Source organism: Neomonachus schauinslandi, chromosome 5 (assembly GCF_002201575.2).
Source record: "Neomonachus schauinslandi chromosome 5, ASM220157v2, whole genome shotgun sequence".
Lineage (NCBI taxonomy): Eukaryota > Metazoa > Chordata > Mammalia > Carnivora > Phocidae > Neomonachus > Neomonachus schauinslandi.
The window spans coordinates 159,099,845-159,118,253 of record NC_058407.1 but is presented as its reverse complement, the minus strand read 5'-3'; the positions used below and the strand labels follow the sequence as shown (position 1 = coordinate 159,118,253).

Below are 18,409 nucleotides of genomic sequence, written 5' to 3'. Positions count from 1 at the left end.
AAGTCTGCCCCACCCCCCACCCACCTTGTTCTTACGTCATCACGATTCTCCCCACGTTTCAATTCTTCGGTGCCTTCAGTCCCCTACTGCTGTCGAACTAAAAACGAAACTGCACTGACATTCCTCCACCGTAGTGATGAGAGCCACGTGGCCCTCGCTGATTTAACAGGAATGGGATGAGCATAAGAGGGAGTATGGGGAAACTCCACCTTGGTTTGTATATAAAAATTGCATGGTGATGGATGGTAACCAGGCTTCTGGTGGTGATCGCGTTGCAGGATATACCAACGTCGAATTAGAATGTTACGCCCGAAACTTACATGGTATATACCAATTTGACTTCAATAAAAAAGCATGAAAATGTTATTTAGCCCCAGCAATTCTTATTATCACACTGAATATTTGCTAACGTCCTGTGGGAGGGCAAAAGCCTGGGTTATGGGTTCACTGCCGGTCACAGGCTGAGCCGGGAGTGGACCAGCTGTGCTGACATCCACATGCCCCATCCGCCTGAAGGTTCTAGAGAGCTCCGTGGCCTTTAGGAAGTCGGGGGGGGGGAGGGGCAGGGAGAAAGCAAGGAAGGGAGAACAACCCATCCCCAGAGTCCCTGTGTGAGCAGCCAGCCCCAGAGGACACCTCTCCCCTGGGGCTGGACATAGCACCCAGGTCTCTGTTAACTAGAAGCCTAAACAAAGCCTAAAACAAAGTGTTCTTTGCTTTTCTGATTATAAAAGCAGTTAATGCCGAGGAATCAGAAGATAACCACGGACCTCTGGGTTCAGTACTCCTGACTGATCACACCCTCCTTCCAGCTTTTTTTTTTCTTACCCCCCCCCCTTGTTTTTTTCCCCCTCCTTCCAACTTTAGTTTTATATCAGCTCTGTGCAACCTTATCCTGTTCTCTCTCTTCTGGAGCACTGGTTTGGAGAGTTGCTTTTTAACTGAGGTTACACTTCATTTATTCATTCGACAAATATTTATCGAGCCGGGGAATAATCTAGAAGCTATGGATGCACCGGTAAAATGGAGCTTACATTCTAGTGGGGGCAGACAAACAATGATAAGTGAACGGACCAAACACAAGAATTTCGGCGGGGCTTGTGCAATTTAAAATGCCTTGTTTAGGGAAAGCCTCACGGAGAAGGGAGGGCCTTTAAAGAGTGAAGGCCAGAAGGAAGTTAGGGAGTGCTTTGTGCTGAAATTCCTCTTTATTTCCTTAAGAGCACACAGTACCCTCTAACATACTATGTATTTTACTTATTAATTTATTGTCTGAGGTTAGAGGAGGAGACCGCTGGCCGCCAAGACAACCCGAGGCAAGAAGGCCTGGAGGCTCAGTGAACGGAGGCCGAGAGCAGAGGCTGGGGAGGATGGCCGAAGGGTCCCCTCCTCTGCTTATGTGGATCCTTCTGTCCCCCCATCAGGTGCTGCAGTCCAGCCCCCCCCCTCCCCCGTGTGCTCTCTCTCTCTCTCTCTCAAATAAATAAATAAAATCTTTAAACAAAACCGTTCATGAATGAGTGTGTCAGAACTGGTCTTGCTTCACACTGCCCCTTTTGCCATGCACATTTCTCAAGATCCTCAGTTCCAAGGACGGCGGAGAGGACCCCAGGTGGGGGCCGGCTGGTAGGGCTCCTGGCCCTCTCAGCGAATGCAGGAGCCATCAATCACCTCGTTATCAACGTTGAAACCTGGCACCGTTTGGACAGGAGGCCACAGGGCTAGGCCTCTTGCTGTCTTTCGCTTCTGGGCAGGGTTTCTGTTTCCCCGCCCCCCTTCCTTCCTTTGCTGGTTCACTGAAGGTGGTAAGCACAGGAGTGTGGAGCCGACTGTCCCGGTTATAGTTGATTACACCGTCCCATGTCAGTGACATCTGCTAAGACGGTACCCCTTCAAAAAATATGTGATATGATGGGTGTGTCCATTAACTCAAGGTGGGGGGAAGCTTTCACAGTGTACACACGGATCAGATCATCACCTTGTGTACTTTAAATAGCTTATCATTTTATTGGTCAATTACACCTGCATAAAGATGGGGGAAAAACAGTATGACCTCTCAAACCATACTATTTTGGTTCAAATTTCAGTCCTGCTATCGCTGTGTTATTAACCTCAGTTTCCTGGTCTGTAAAATGGATTGTTTTGAGGAATACGTGTGTGTGTGTGTGTGTGTGCGTGCAAACCCGTTTGAGCAGTGTCTGGCATATAGAGAAGGCTCATAAAAGCTAACTGTTACACCAGGCGGTATAGTGTAAGTGGTTAAGAAAACCAGAGGTCCTGGGTTCAAATCCCAGGTCCCTGTCGCTTACTAGCTAGGTAACCTTGGACACAAAGCCTTAATGGTCCTCAGTTTCCTTTTCATATAAGGAACGTGAATAATAATACCTACAGGATAGAGTTATTGTGAAGATTACATGAGCCAGTAGTTGAAAAATGCCTGGCACATAATTTGATTAAGTTATAATATAATTTTATAATTATAATATAATCTTATAATATAATTTTAACTTATTCCATTCTGTGTAGTAAGCTCCATGAAGGCAGAACTTTCTGCTGGCCCCATTCACTGCTGAACTCCAATGCCTAGAATAATGCCCGGGACATACTGAGTTGGTACTTGGTAAATATTGACCAAGCTTCTGCTGTTTTCACATTGTCCTTTCTATCTGAAATTCTCTCTCCACTGGCTTCTGGTAGAGTGCTCTTTCTACTACACGATATATTCACCTTAATCATTTAAAAAAAAAATCTGGTCTGTGATTTTTTGACATTGGAAATCCGTTGTGAAGGCAGATCAAAGAGGGGGAGGGGACCCGTGCTGCAAATGGCAGAAACACAGCTCAAAATAGCTTCAGCAAAAAAGATTAGCTCATGAACCTGAACACTTCAGAATAATTGCTTCAGGACTAGCTGGATCCAGGAGCCCAAAGTCAATAACAAGATTCCTGTCTCCCTCTCCAGCTGTCAGCTCTACTTTCCCATGTGTTGGCTCCAACCTAAGGCAGGGTCTTCCCTCATGGTGGCCAACAGTAGATCCAGATTCACATCCTACCTGTTCAGTTGTATCTGCAGAGAGAAAGCCTCTTTCCTGACAGCAAGTCCAGGGACTGACTCTCAGTGTGTCACGTACCCACTCTTGAACTGTCCACTCTAGTGACTAGTTGGGTCTGTCAGATAACCACCATGGGGGGGATGTCAGCCTCTGTAAGAGGATGAATAAATTCCCCAAAGGAAAATCCAGATTTTTTTTTTTTAAGGAAGAATGGGTGAGCAGGTGGAAATGACAGATGGCAATGACATCCCAAGGGATACTCTTCTCTCCTCATCCTCTTACTTGCTGGCCAGTTGATAAGCTTTGCTTTATGTGCTCTCAAGAGTAATAACACTTGCCCGTTTCCAGAGCCCACGTTCACTCTCTTTCTCTGTGAGGAAGGCACTGCTATGTCCATGCTCCAGGTGAAGAAATGCAGGCCGCAAAGTTGTTGGCCCAGGTCAGTTACGAACTGCCCTGCTTCGACGTGTTCTCTCTGGTTTCACATGTTCATCCGGGCTTCTCGGCTAGGTGGCCACCTCTATGGGCAAGGACCGTGGTTGCCACACCTTGGTACTCGGCCCCCACTTCTGTCTTCCTCTCTCCTACCCAGGGGCACCACTTCAATTCAGAATCATGAAAAGAGTAGAAGTTGTTCATATCAATCTTGCCAACAGGACTCAGAGGTCTGATGAGGTGGGTGAACCCTCGGGGTAGTGGAGAGGATCCTAGGGCTCTGGGAAGGGCCCAGAATGTGTAGAAAACTTGAAAAGTTAAGAGATGAACATCTAGATCTTAGGGCTACACACAGGGTCTTAGTGTAGGTGGGAATGGGATGGGACAGACCTGAGAGCCATAGAGGGAAGAAGGTGTTTATGGAAAGGTGAGGCCTGATGGACGGACAAGGAGCCAGTTATTTTAAGGGCTGAAGAAGGAGTGTTCTAGGCAGAAGGAAGAGTAGGTAGAAGTGTGCCTGGTGAGTTTGTGGGGCAGCCAGAAGGTGTGGGAGGGAATAAAGAAGGCCAGTGGGAAGGATCATGAGGACTTTGTCAGTCATTGGGAGGGTTTTTGCTTTTACTCTTAGTGACATGAGGAGCCACGGGAATCAGTGAACCCAGGACCAAAACCGAGGCAGGAGCAGGAAAAGCGGGTGGGTAGTAACATATATGTTTCATATATTCTTTTGCATGAATCAGATATTATATAAAAATATAAGCAGTGATGGGGCATCTGGGTGGCTCAGTCAGTTAAGCACTGACTCTTGATTTTAGCTTAGGTCATGATCTCAGGGTCGTGAGATCGAGCCCCGTGTTAGGCTCCGTGCTGGGCGTGGAGTCTGCTTACGATTCTCTCTCCCTCTCCCTCTGCACCCGCGCCCATGCATACACACTCTCTCTCCAAAATAAAAATAAATACAAGCAGTGAGTGTGTTCCATTCCTGGGGAGTAAGCTGTCCACTCAGCTGGGGGTGTCACATGCAGTGGGCCAGACGAGTGAGGGACATGGCGGCAGGGGTGGCTGAGACCCCATGAAGGCCACCAGGTGAGAGCACTGGGAGTGGCGTGGGACCCCGTGTCAGCCTCAGTGCTTAGGAGTGCTAGAGGACCTGGTGTCTGCCAGGGCCTGCCCCCCTCTCTCAGACACCTGGTGGGGCCTGTCCTCGGGCTCAGCCCCACCATTCTAATTGTTCTTCATAGAGAGCCTTGATGAAGCCTCACCTGGCCCCCGTTGGGGGCTGGGTGAGTCCCACCCACTGGTTCTCGGGTTTGAGGCTGTCTACACCCTGGCCCGGAGATTTCTGCTTCTGGCCTGAATTCTGCTCTGATGTGTGTTTCTGGGTCACTAGGCCCCCTCTGCCTGCACCCCCAACCATCCCTACCTCCTGAGGTCTAACTACAGCCTCTTCTGTTTCTTACCTTCTTCCTCCCACTCTCCTTCGGCCTTTCTTTGTCCATTGATGACAACCGTCCCTTGTATTTATTAATGACAACTAACATTTCTTTCCTCGTGAGTCAGGCCTTGCACTACTACCAATAGCTAAAACCTATAGTTTTATCATATGCCAGGCTGTGTTCAACCACTTTATAAATAATAACCCGTTGAGTCCACCAAACCATCTTAGGAGTTTGTGTTATTCTCCTCATGTTATAGATGACAGAGCAGGCACAGAGAGGTTAAGTAACTTGCCTAAGATCACACAGCTACTCAGCAGCAGCCATTTATGTGTACGATCGTCACAACATCCTATCCAGCCGGTAGAAGCAGCCTCCTCGCTTGGGAGATGAGCCAAGATCAGGGAGATTTCAGGCCTCGACCAAGGGAAGTGTTGGAGCTGTGAAAGCGAAGGTCTGTCTCCCTCCCAGGTGGGGCCCTGACCCGTGACACCCTGTACCCTCCCAAGTTCACCTTCACGTCTGAGCTGAGAGGTGGGCAGGGCTGGGATCATGAGCCTCATCTTGTAGATGAGGAAACTGAAGCACAGAATGTTTGGGCCTCTCTCTCAAGAGGGTACGTACACGTGGGGAAGGGCGAGCAGGGCCGGGACTCGAACCGGGACTTTTTATCCCCAGCCGGGTGTTTTTCCTCTGCAGTCCTGCCTCCTGGGCTTCAAACTCTGCCTTCCTGGCACTCTAGAGAGCTGGCGGCCCACCCTCTCCTCACACCCGGCATGGCTCAGTCCTCCCCCCCCTGCCTTCGTGTGTCACTTAACATAGAACACCCAGCGATTATAACATCTCATCAGTAGTTAGCCGCCCCCCCAACACCCCTTTCTCTCAGACCTTCCCATGGTCGGTAGTCCCAAAAGAGACACCCCATTTAGAGGTAGCGCCCCAGGTCTGCGGAAGGGGGCTTGGTGAGTGCGTGCTGCAGAATAAATCCTGTAGACCCTGGGGGGGTGGGGGGGGGTGGGATGCATGCGCACAACAGGGGAGAAGCCAGTGATGAGGGCTACGGCTCTGGGCTTCCCACCTCTCAGGGAGAGGAGGGCGGGCACCGTGCCTCGGGGCTCAGGGTCTCACCACCCGTGTTTGGGAGACTCAGAGGTGTGGCCCCAGCTCCAGCCTGCCCTCACCTCCCCCAGCCTTCCTGCCTCCACCCAAGGCCATCTTGGTTTAACTGAGGGCTTAGTTCCAAGCCTTGGAACTGACATCAGAGGGCCCAGGGATTCCCCTCACCAGCCCAAGCTGAAAACGGGGGACTTGAGTTCCAGTCTTCATTCTGTCACTGATCTGCTGCGTGACCCTGAAGAAGACTTCCCCTCCCTGATTCCATCCTGATGTCACATCTGAAGCTTCTAACTTCTACTTCCTGGGCTCAGGATTCCCATGCAACCCGGTGGAGTGTCCCAGGGGGTCTGAGCTATAACGGGATACTTGGAAAATAATCAGAAAATTGGTGGATGGTTCTTTTCCCTCTTTTTTAATCATCTAGGTTTTAATTTCCCTACGTAATAGCAGTGGAAGCATTTGAAAACTGCTACTACTTTTAAATGAGGAACCTGAGGTCCAGAGCAGGCTGGTGACTCACCTGAGGTCACCAGAAGTGTTAGCTACATACTGGAGTCCAGAGCTCAGCGTTCTTGGCTTCCTTTCCAGCAGTTCTCAGCCTTCACCACATCCCTTCCATTTCCTGCTGGGATCCCAGCCCAAGCCTCAGCTCACCAGGCAAGATCCGCTTGTGGAAACTGAGGCCCAGGTAGACAGACACGGGCCCAGGCCCATCCTCCAAGGACAGGGACAGAGTCTGGCCCCGCCCTCCTTGGCTCTCTGGCTTCTTGGCAAGGATCTGCTAAGATCATCCCGGCCGAGGGCCATGCCCAGCAGCCCAGCTTCCCGCTTTACATCCTCGGTACCTGTCTGGAGCATTGGCCAGAGCAAGAGAAGGCTGACAGGGAGAGCTCAGGGCTCAGGGCTCAGCAGCTGGTCCCGGACCTGCTGCTCTATCTGGCAACTTTCGGAACACCGGCCAGGAGCAGAGCCCACATTAGGCACTTGCAGCAGAAGACGGATTGGTTCTCTGATTTCCGAAGAACCTGCTGTTGTTAGCTATTGGGGATGTATCAGTGCACAGAATGGGCACGAATGCCCACCCTTGTGGAACTCATACTCCAGAGCATGGAGACAGACCAAAAAGAGGGAGAGAGAAAATGTTAGATGTTTTTAAATGTTATGTAGAAAAATAATGCAGGGAAAGGGATAGAAAGTGTGTGGGGAGGGGTCCCTGGGTGGCTCAGTCGGCTAAGTGCCGGCCTTCGGCTCAGGTCATGATCCCAGTGTCCTGGGATGGAGCCCCAAGTCAGGCTCCCTGCTCAGTGGGGAGTCTGCTTCTCCCTCTCCCTCTGCCTGCTGCCCCCCTGCTTGTGTTTGCTCTCTCTCTCTTTCTCTCTCTCTGTCAAATAAATATATAAAATATATTTTTTTAAAGTGCCAGGGGGGTCTCAATAGATACAGGCAAATAATTTAAATGAAGTGAATATTTATTAAAGATAATGTCCACAAACTATGAATTACATGGGATTTCTGGAATCTAATGAAGGGAATCTACAAAAAGATAAGAAAAAATACCTTATAATGAACAATTTAAAGCTTACTCGCTGAAATGAAGAAAAAAATAAACCTGTTCACTATCACATCTAATTAACATGGTGCTAACGTACCCAGCTAGAAGAACAAAGCAACACAAATAATGTGCATTTTTTAAAGGTATAAAATCTGGAAAAGGCACCACTTGCCCTTTACAACCAGAAACAAAGTAAGACAAACTACAAATTAATGATTTTTCTTGAACTCATCAAGGAACTGAGGTCACAAGCCAAACAACTAATCTCACATTCAGAATAGAACAGGTAGGGACGCCTGGGTGGCTCAGTCAGTTAAGCGTCTGCCTTCAGCTCAGGTCATGATCCCAGGACCCTGGGATCAAGTCCCGCATCGGGCTTCCTGCTCAGCGGGGAGCCTGCTTCTCCCTCTGCCTGCCGCTCCCCCTGCTTATGCTCACTCTCTCTCTCTCATCAATTAATTAATTAATAATTGAATAAAATCTTACAAAAAAGAGTAGGACAGATATCTTCAGTTAGGAAATAGAACACTTACTTACTTATGGCAGACATTCATAAATGCCATATAAACTGACAAAAATATTAATCTGGAATTTTGTTTTAATGAAACCCACTGCAAATTAAAAACAGGTTAAAAATGAAAGTATGTAAAAAAAAGATAAACCATGTAAACACTAATCAAAAAGGTCAGGACTCGTCAAATTAATTTCAGAAAAAGTAAACTTGAGGGGGAAAAAGGAACATTATCGAGGATAAAGAAAGACATTACAACATAAACACCAAACATACAACAACAACAACAAAAAAAGGTAGACATTACATTCTGATAAAAGGGTCAGTTCTTCAAAAAGACATAACAATCCTAATTGTGTCTATACGTAAACAATAGAGCATCAAAACACATGAGAGAAATTGGTAGATCTCAAAGGAAAAAAAATATATATCCACAGTTATAGTTGGAAATTGCAACATTTCTTTCTAGAAAATAGAAAAGAGAAAGTGCCAGGGGCAGGGTTGCATCTTTTAATCGGGTCAGTGAGGACTCCATTTGAGAAGGTGACATTTAAGTAGGGATCATAAGAAGAGAGTGGGCTTTGCAGGTATCTGGAAGAAGAGTGTTTCAGGCAGAAGGGACAGCAAGAACAAAGGCCCTGAGGCAGGAGCATGCCTGGCATGTTCTAGGAGCAATGAGGGAGTCAGTATGGCCGGAGTGGTATGAGTGAGGATAGATTAAGCAAGATAAATAAATATGCAATGTCCATTGGAGACAGGATTTATGGCAGGAAGGAATGAGCTATTCAGGGGAGGAAGCCTGTGACAAGGGGTAGGTTCAGAACAGGCTGAGAAGAGGGGACTCCAGAGAAGACAGTGGGGGCTTTCTAGGCAAAGAGAAGAGCTAGTGGAAAGGCAGGCTGGTATGAGATGGCTCATCATGTTCAAGCACAAAGCTCCAGTTGCTGGACCAGGAATGAGGCTGCAGGTGTCAGCTGCAGCCAGATTGGGAAGGGCAGAGAAGCAACAAGAGACAGGAGGTCTTGGGGAACCCTAAGAGAAGGTCGGAAGGGTCGGGAGGTTGTGGTAGAGAGTGGGAGATGGAGTTCAAGGTTTGAGAGGCACAGCAGTTCTGGGCAACGGCAAAGGATGGGGAGTGCTTGTGGTCAGAGGGTGAGTGGGGAGGACGGCAGGACTTGGGGATGTGAGGAAGACCAGCCAGGGCCTGTGTGTGTCCTCACCATCAGTCTCAGGATGTTTGGGACCCCCCCAGTGAGGGGCCTCAGTGGCATGGGATGTGGGGGAATGAGCTGTCACCACCAGGGGACACTGCAAGGGAAACCAGTTTGGGCTAGGCAGGTGTCAGCCGCTCGCTCTTCCTTTTCCTTCTCCTCCAGGCAACCCTCTGGGATTGCTCCCCCAAATGTACTGGTACTTCCCGGGCAGTTGGTTCCAGGCGGCTCTGCTGGGCAGGGCCCATGTAGGGCTGAGAGGCAGAGTATAGAAAGGGAAAGCCCCCTTGGTTTCTGTCTCACTGCAGGGACCCAGCAGGGAAACCCCACAGATCCTAAAAGGAAAGTGGGCCTCGGGGAAGACCAAGAAACCCCCATCTTGTCCCTGAAGATGGAAAATCCAGGGTAGGGCTAAGGGTGGAGCTGTGCTGGAAGGGAGACCAGTGGTTGATGCAGCCCAGCCCTGACAGCCATCCACAGAGCAGAAACACACAGAGCAGGATTATTCTGGGACCTGACCAAGCCCCATCCTACCTCACACAACCCCAACCTGGTGAACCCTGGCCCTAGACATCAACAGCCCAAGCCTGAGCCCTGACCTGAGTCACAGGCTCTGTCAGAACCTTAGCCACAGCCCAAGCTCTGTGCCCAATCTGGACTGAGCTCGAAACCTAACCCCAAATGGTCCCAAGCATGGCCTCCAGGTCCCTGATAGCTCTAACCCCAAGCACAGGGAGAGCCAGGACGTTGGCCCCAGACAAAGCTCTAGATCAAGTCCTAAACCTGGTTATAGACTGAGCTCTAATCTTAGATCTTACTCTGGCCAAAGACTGAGCTCGTGGCTCTGAACGGACCTGCTCTCGTCCGTCCTGACCCTGGCTGTAGGCTGAGCCCTGATCCCCCCCAGACAGGGATGCCACTGCTCCACACAAAGTCCCATCCCAGCTCCACAAGGAGCTCCCCACTCGGCTCCCTCCCTCAGCCATCTGGTAAACCAGAAAAGAGTAGGATGACTCAAAGCCCCAGGTCCTCTCTGATGGGCAATCCCCTTACCTGGCCATCCATCCTCTATAGTACATTGAGCTGGTGATGGCACCAGGATGATAATGACACTGCAGAGGAGCAGGAGGGTTTGAGTCTCTGGGACCTACCAGTCCCTAGAGCAGTGGCTCACCCTGGAGCGGGGATGTGAGGGGAGGGCTGGTCCTGAAAGCTGAGCAGGGGTTCTGGAGCTTGGATTGACAGAAACCCCAGCTTCCCGCCACCCCCCACTGCACCTCCCGCCCCCTCTGGGAAGGGAAATGACATTTCCCCATTTCAGCAAGGGGTGGTGAGGAGAGAAGACTGAGTGCAAAGCCGAAAGTACAAGCAGGACGGAAAGTGAAACCGGCGCAGCCCCCAGTATAAGACCCCTGCCCGGGAGATGGCTGGCCACACAGGCCGGGCCCCGCTCTGGGCCAGATGGCAGGCGACCTTGGCTGGCGTGAGTCTGAGGCCAGGGCTGGGGGTGGAGGGGTGGCAAGCTTGGTTGAGACTGGGCGGGGGGTGGGAGGGCTTGACGGGTGTGGATGGGGGCCAGGGGCTGAGCGGGCAACTACTTGGCCAAGACTGAGGATACAGGATACAGTCAACAGGAGAATGGGAATGAGTCTGGCATGAATGGGGGCCAGGGGCAGAGGGGTCATGGTTCAGCCAGGGCTGGGCAGAGGATGGGAAGGCTTGACTGGCCTGAAGGGGGAGAGGTGGGAGGCCAGTTTGACCAGGACCAGGACCAGGCAGATAAATGAAGAGTTTGGTTGGAGTGAATGAGCAGGGACCAGTTTGGCTGAGAACTGGGGCTGGTAGAGGAAGCAACAGCAGGAGGAGTTGGCTGGAGTGTGGGGCTGGGGCCAAGGAGTCAACAGCCTAACTGGGTCAAGGGTCTGTAGCTCGGAAGGAGGTCCAATCTGCAGTTGGTGACTCAAAGAGTCAGAGGCTGGAACCAGAGCCACAGGAAGAGGAGCCAGAGTAAGGACCAAGGGCTGGAGGATGGGGACAGAGCCAGGGCCAATGACCCAGGATTGGGTACAGAGGGTAGGGAGAAGCCACGGGAAGGGTCTGGGGCTCCAGAGCTCAGACAAGAAGCAGAAGGTCAGTAGGAAATGGCTCAGCTCAATTCTGGGTGGGCAATATCCACCAGAGCCTGGGGGCATGCACTTTCCCTCAAAGTAGAGCTAAGAGGAACCCCACACCGTCTGAAGTCTCTGGGACGCCAGAGTGGTCCCCAAGCCAGGGTAGCCTGAATGCTGGGGGTTGCAGGCACTGCCCCCCACCTCTGGAAGTACATTGGTGAATGGAAGTACCCAGAAGCTCCCCTTAGTCTTTATTTACAGGACAATTTTGGGAGCAGAGCCCAGGGGTTAGAGATCAAGAATGGCACAGAGAGGAGGGAGAGCAGGAACAGACTTATAGACTTACAGCCTAGTTTTGGTTTGTGTTTCGAGAATTGTGTAACTCCAGTGATTGCTAGATTTCCTCTCCCTGATGGAGAAACCAGGAAACACTGCCCTCTTCCCAGAGCTCCCACTCTAGGGCCTCTCTCTCTTCTGTCCAGGAAACATAGGGCAGGAAGTAGTTTCAGAAATCAGTTGGTCTGGGGTGCCTGGGTGGCTCAGATGGTTAAGAGTCTGCCTTCGGCTCTGGTCATGATCCCAGGGTCCTGGGATCCAGCCCCATGTCTGGCTCCTGGCTCGGCGGGGAGCCTGCTTCTCCCTCTCCCTCTGCCTCTCCCCTGCTTATGCTCTCGCTCTTTCTGTATCTCTCTGTCTCAAATGAATAAATTAAAAAAAAAGAAAGAAAGAAAAGAAATCAGTTGGTCTGACTCCCCCATTTTACAGATGGGAACCTGAGGCACAGAGATAAGAGATGACTTGCTCAAGGGAAGAACCTGAATGAGAAACCGAGGTTCTGCCTCCCATTCTGGGCTCTCCTCTTCCTGGCACCCCCTGTTCTTCCAACACTGCAGAGAGTGACCCACCTTCCTTGGCGGTGGCTGGACCAACCTGTCCTTCTGACTCCCTGGGATAGAGCCTCCAGCACCGCCTGCCCACCTCTGGGGCTCTAGTTCAGGTCATCAGAGCCGCCTGGCTAAGCCCAAGGAATCCTCAGCAGAACACAGTGTGCCCACTCCGGGGGAGGTGGCTGCCTCCTCTAAGTTCGCTGGGGGAAGCACAGAGGCTCTGCCTTTGGGCAGATCTGGAATCCAGTCCTGGTTCCCTCACTCTCTAGCTATTTGGCCAACTTCACTGGGCCTCATTTTCCTCATCTGCAAAATGCACAGGATAATAGCACCCAGGCTACCACATACGGTTGAGTGGTTTGTTCACTGAAAAAGACACTTGGCCAAGGGAGTTGGTGGGGGTCAAGATCCAGCCTGAGATTTGCTTGCAAAGGTGGGTACTCTGAGCAAGGTTGTGTCTGTCTTGGAGAAGGGGTATCTTCTTTTCATTCATACAGAGATCCTATATGGTGTCCTCAAAAACTTCCATCTTATTAGTGGTTGTGCGGAGTCAGCGAAATGGCACACAGGGCTTGCCTATAGTGCAGGCTAGAAAAGGCACGGGAGTTCTTCTCAAGCCTTCCCCTCATCTAGCCCACCAACTCCGCGCCCCTCTCCAGGGCTCGGCCTTTTGCTGCTCTCCTTGCTCCTGGCTCGAGCTGGTGTCTGGGGATTCCCGAGACCGCCAGGGAGGTCCCCCCTGAGCCTGCAGGAGTTGCAGAGGGAGTTCAAGGTCAGCCTGCAGCTCGCCAGGAAGCTATTCTCCGAGGTTCGGACCCAGGCCCACCGCTTTGTGAGTCACCCTAATGCAACTGGTTTTGGGGATGGGCAAATCCCCACTCCCTCAGGTCCCCACTAACAGACCTTGCCCCCATAGGCTGAATCTCAACTGCCAGGAGTGAGCCTGGACCTCCTGCCCCTGGGACATCAGCTCCCCAACGTCTCCCTGACCTTCCAGGCCTGGCACAGCCTCTCTGTGAGTTGGGGGCCAGAGGGGTGGGGCAGGAGAGCTAGCAGTAAGGCTGGCCCTGGGTGGATGGAGATGAAGTCGGGGATTGAATGGAAAATGGATTTGGGGAAGAGTGGAGGAATCGGATCTGGATGAGGCTGAGTATGTCATCGGATATAAAAATTCAGCTGGAATAAGGGAGTGGTGTGAGAATGAGGCTGCACCTATGGAGGAGGGATGGGGTTGGGATTAGGAGCGGGACTAGGGTTGGAAGGAGGCTGGAGACAGGATAAAACCACAAGCAAGGTGATGGACAGGAAAGGGGATGGTGAAGAAGGGGATAGAGCGGGGCTGTGGACAGAGAGTGATAGATGGTGAACATGGGGTTGGGTTTGATCCTTAGCCTGTGAGCCTTGCCTGACCCATTCCCTCCCTCCCACAGGACCCAGAACGACTCTGCTTCCTCTCCATGATGCTTCGCCCCTTCCATGCCCTCTTGGGAGGCCTGGGAGGCCAGAGGGGCTGGACCAGCTCAGAGAAGATGCAGCTGTGGACCATGAGGCTGGATCTCCGGGATTTGCAGCGGCATCTCCGCTTCCAGGTAGAGTGTCCACCCACCTCCTCAACTCCCAGAGACCAACACAAAAAATTGAAGCTCATTGGCTCCCTTTTACAAACACCCCCTGCCCACAGGTTGGGTAAGTTTGGAGGGAGATGCTCTAGACCCTCTGTGTATTGGAGGGAGGTGGGGGGACTGGCTCTGTCCCCTGAATCTCTGCCTTCTCTTGGGGTCTTGGTCTGAACAGCTCTGAAGCACCCGGAACAGCTGTTGGCATCAACAGACCCTGCAACAAAGCTGGTTCCCTTCTCCCTCAGCCTCTCACATCACCAGGCCCTCCTGAACATTTCCAAGGGAAACTGGCATTTTCCTCTTAACAAAAGGAAAACAGAAAATGCAAGCAGCATGAAAACTAGCTATACCACCTTTCTGTCCATTTCAGATCCTAAAATGACCCTTAAGAGAAGAACTTCTGGGGTCCCAAATGCCCAGGGCAATCCTGGATGAGTGTGCCACCTCCATGAGCAGCATCTTGCTCTGTGACTTCCGTTTTCTTGAACCAAAAAATCAGGCGGGACGCGTGAGGTGATGACATAATGGAAGATCTAAAGTAGGGGCTATCCAGGGAAATCATGACCTTGTGGTCTCTGATGTCATTCTGTACCGCTGGGAACATAAAAGAACCAGGATGTGCTCCGGGTCTCAGCTTGGCCATTGTCTGACCCATGGGTGTCTCCTCACAGGTGCTGGCCGCGGGACTCAACCTCCCCGAGGAGGAGGAGAATGAGGAGAGGAAGGGGCTGCTCGAACGGGCTCCGGGTGGCCCCTCACAGACGTCAGCACAGCTGTCCTGGCCCCAGCTCCTCTACACCTACCAGTTGCTGCATTCCTTGGAGCTTGTCTTGGCTCGGGCCATGAGGGACTTGCTCTTGCTCTCCCAAGCCGGAAACCCAGCCCCACCCTTGGGGTGCTCAACATTCAGCTCCCAGCCCTGATGGGATGACTTCTTAGTCCTGTCCCTTCACCTTTCAGAACCTGAGGACTGGGGTCTGGGCAACGACACAGCCCCCAGCTCATTTGCCTTAAACCAGGCAGGACTCCACCGGGCTCCCACCCCGATCCCTACCCAATAACTTAAGGCCCCTCCGGTCCCTGGCAGATATTTATTTCTTGGATATTTATTTATTGTTTAGGGAAATGATGGTTTATTTATTGTTTCAGAGCCTGCTAGCTGTCCTCGGGCTAGGCCACCGTGCGGGGTGCCCAATAAAGCACTCTCACCCTCCCTCGGCCTCAGCTTCTTTTCAGAGAAGGGGTACCTGACTCCCAAGGGACAAGAATCTGTAGCCTCTGGGCCCCTTTCTGCTCCTAAATTCTGGGGGCTCCTGGGTACCTTCCTCCATTCTGGCTTGCTGGGCCGGTGGTTGCCATAGTAACCAGCAGAGTTGTGAGTTTTTGAAAGCTCAGGGCCGCTGACGATCTGTTTCCCACCCACCTCCCACTGCAAATGGGGCTTGTAGGCCCTGCTGACCCCTTTCTTCTGGGCTAGCTCCCACCCCCGAGGTTTGTGTGCTGTTCCACAGCTTTCCGGAAGGCCCCGGGTGGGGGACTGGGAGCAGTCCAGGAGGGAAGGCTGCGGGAAGAACTGTCTCATCTCCTTGGTCCTCCAGGTGGCCGAGACAGGTGAGAGAGGTGGTCAGGACAGGCCGTGAGAGGCGGTCCCAGTGGGCAGGGAGTCTGTCGGCCACATTGCCGAGTCATGCTCCTCAAGTTCATGGTCCTCACAGGCGTCTGGTTCCGTCTGTTCCGAGAATGACACACTAAGAAACTGAGGCCCAGAGGGTGGAAAGGGTATGTCCAAAGTGGCAGAGGGAGATAGGCTGCGCAGGGTTTGGAGGATCCCTCTGAGCCTCACTTGGAGCCGGGCTCCCGGGGGCTCAGGGCCCTCCCTGAGGCTTTGGCTGGCCCAGCCGGGCTTGCAGCTCCTGCATCATGCCAGTGTGTGCAAGACCAAACCTGCGGACGGACAGAGGTCAGGGGAGCTGGTCTCCAGGCGGCCACGGCCTCCTCCCCAGGCCAGCCCAGCCCAGCCACCTCACCCTGTGCTTACCCATGTCCCAGCGGCCTTCTCCTGGCTGGCAGTGGGGTCCCCTCAGGCTTTGGGGGGCTGGGCTCTGGGGGCTCCTCTGGCTGGAGAAGTCTCTGCTCGCGAGCTGACATCTCTTCCTCGGGTGGGGGGCGGGGAGGCTCCTCCTGCTGCTCAGGGGCGCCGGTCCGTCGGGAAGAGGGCCGGGAGCGGCGCAGTGAGGAGTTGCGAGACAGGAGCACACGGCTCCGGGGCACAGAGACGTCCAGGAGAGACCCAGGGAGCAGGGCCTGCAGGGCAGGGGGCACAGAGCACCGTGGGGCCGGATTCGAGATTCTGCTCTATCCAGCCCCGGACCCCAGCTGGGGCTCTCACCTCACTCCAGCTGGTGCCCGCACCCTGGCCGGCACTTGCTGCCGTCTCCCCGTGGAGCCCATGCTCGGCCTCTGCAGGCTCCTGGTGTGTTGACTGGTCCTCCGGGCCCTGGACGTCCTCCGGGCCTTCGGGAACAATCTCCTCGGCCTGTGCTCTCCGGTCTTCAGTCACCGCAACATCCTCCACATCAGGGGGCCTTCTTGCCTCTCCCTCGGGGTGGTGGTCCCCACATTGCCCCTCCCTGCCCCGCCCCTGCTCCTTCATTTGCCATCCCACAGCCTCCTCTTCCAACAGCGTCTGCCCTCCTGGGAGCCCCTCGGCCTCCACTGTGGCCACGGTGCCCTCTGCCTTCGCCACCTGGGAGCCCGAGATAAAGCCACCCATCTCACAGCTTCCTTCTGCCGCCGCAGGCTCCCTGACCTCCACCCACTCTCCCCCGGGCTCACCCTCTCTGGCCTCCAGAGCCTCGGCTTGGCCCCCTCTGCCAGCCACCTTCTCGTCTGCGGAGCCCGCCAGGCCAAACTCCGGCCCACCTCGGTTTTCTCCCCATGTAGCCTCTACCAGCTCCACGCCTCCCCCAGCCTCCTGCTTCCCTTTGGAGTCCGCAGCTTCCCCAGCCTCTCTTTCGAGCCCTCCCCCAGCTCCAGCAGCCCTTCCAACCAGAGCTACCTTATCCCTCACTATCTCAGCAGCCAAAGAACTGACCCCTGGGTCCTCGCTGTCCTGGAGGCTCCGAGCGGCCTCCTCCAGCCTCCAGTCTCCGCTGGATGTTGTGTCTGCCCCCCAGGGCACTGTGGCCTCCACTTCCGCATCCTCGGTTTCTCTAGCATCTGACTCTCCCAGCGACTGACCTGTCCCTGCGTCTGCCCCATGCCTTCCACCCAGCTCCTGGCTCTCTGCTCCAGGGGTGTCTCCCTCCTCTGCCCCGTACCCTGCATCTTGGGCTTTCTTCCACTCCCCGCCTGCCTCCGGGACATCTGGGAGTGCAGACTCTCGGCCTCCCTGGGCCTCCTTCGGGGCCTGGCCTCCTGCAGCCTCCTCCTCCCCCTCTTCAGTATCTGCTTTTTCTTCCTGGGTATCCCCTCCCTCCACATCCCTTCTCTGGTTCTCCCAGACTTCTGCCCCAGGGGCATCAGGCTTTACATCTCCCACTTTCCTGGGGTATTCCTCCAGGCTCCCTTCCATCTCCTCTTTGCTCAGAGCTGAAACACCCCAGAGCTCTTCCTCACCCCCCTGTCCTTCCTCAGGCTGCTCTGTCAGGGTCTGGGGGCCTGCCATCAGCTCAGGTTCTTGGCCTTCAGTGATTTCGTGCTCAAGGCCACCCCACTCCACCCCCTGTGCTTCTCCGCCTGTCTGAGCCTCCCCCTCACTCCTCTCCCCGCCGAACTCCTTCTCAGGACTGCTGGTCTCTAGGGTTGCTTCCAGGTCAGCATCCCCTTCAGCCTCATTTGTCACGTCGTCCTTGGGCAACTCAGCCTCTGAGGCCCAGAAAACCTCTTCCTCCTCTTTGGTCTTCTCTGCCTCCACCACCTCCTCCGGACTGGCTGGAACAGTCCTGATCGCTGAGGCTTGCCTCCCCTCAGCCTCTTTCCCTTCCTCATCTGCTTGGATCTCAAAGCCCTCCCCTACCTCCCCCTCTGACCCATGGCCTTCTGCAGCCTCCCCCGCTGCTGTCTGGTCCTTAGTTGCTTCTTCTGTGCCCTTAGTTCCCAGGGACTGGGTTTCTTTGGGGGAAAAGCTCATCTCAGCCTCTCTATTCTCATCCATTTCTTCCTCCTGGTCTCCCCTGGAGGCCTCCTCGAATGCCCAGGCCCTCCCAGTGCCCTCTGAGATCCTTTCTCCTGAGACTTCCCCATATTCTCTCTTCCTGGCTCCTGAGAGGTCACCCTCCTTCCCAACTGAGGTTGTCCTGGCCTCTACCCTGACTAAAGTTATTCCAGCCTCCTCCCTGCCTGAGGCTGTTCTATCCTCCTCCTCCTTCTCCCTGACTGAGGCTGTCCCGTCCTCCTCCCTGCCTGAGGCTGTGCTGTCCTCCTCCTTGCCTGAGGTTGTCCCGTCCTCCTCCCTGCCTGAGGATGTCCCAGCCTCCT

The 18,409-nt window shown here is 53.4% G+C and overlaps 2 protein-coding genes across 2 annotated transcripts in view; one reads left to right on the top strand and one right to left on the bottom strand.

The window, feature by feature from the left end:
* Positions 1–3,262: 3,262 nt before the first annotated feature.
* On the top strand, positions 3,263–14,853 carry IL27 (interleukin 27). Its single transcript, XM_021700396.1, has 8 exons — positions 3,263–3,266; positions 5,395–5,457; positions 6,815–6,880; positions 10,722–10,796; positions 12,971–13,143; positions 13,228–13,326; positions 13,742–13,900; positions 14,602–14,853. The coding sequence occupies exons 1-8, from the start codon at positions 3,263–3,265 to the stop codon at positions 14,851–14,853; spliced, it is 891 nt and encodes a 296-aa protein (XP_021556071.1).
* Positions 14,854–15,589: 736 nt separating this feature from the next.
* APOBR (apolipoprotein B receptor) overlaps positions 15,590–18,409 on the bottom strand; it is a 4,132-nt gene continuing 1,312 nt past the window's right edge. The window contains exons 3-5 of the mRNA XM_044915273.1: positions 16,320–18,392; positions 15,969–16,234; positions 15,590–15,874 (exon numbers count right to left, since the gene is read on the bottom strand). Of these exons, the coding sequence (XP_044771208.1) occupies positions 15,796–15,874; positions 15,969–16,234; positions 16,320–18,392 (2,418 nt within the window). The 3' untranslated portion in view covers positions 15,590–15,795. The remainder of the gene's footprint in view (positions 15,875–15,968; positions 16,235–16,319; positions 18,393–18,409) is intronic.

Coding starts and splice junctions, on each gene's coding strand:
- IL27 (XM_021700396.1), top strand. Junction 6,881..10,721: donor CTTCCCGCTTTACATCCTCG/GTACCTGTCTGG, acceptor CCCCAGTATAAG/ACCCCTGCCCGGGAGATGGC. Junction 13,144..13,227: donor GGACCCAGGCCCACCGCTTT/GTGAGTCACCCT, acceptor TTGCCCCCATAG/GCTGAATCTCAACTGCCAGG.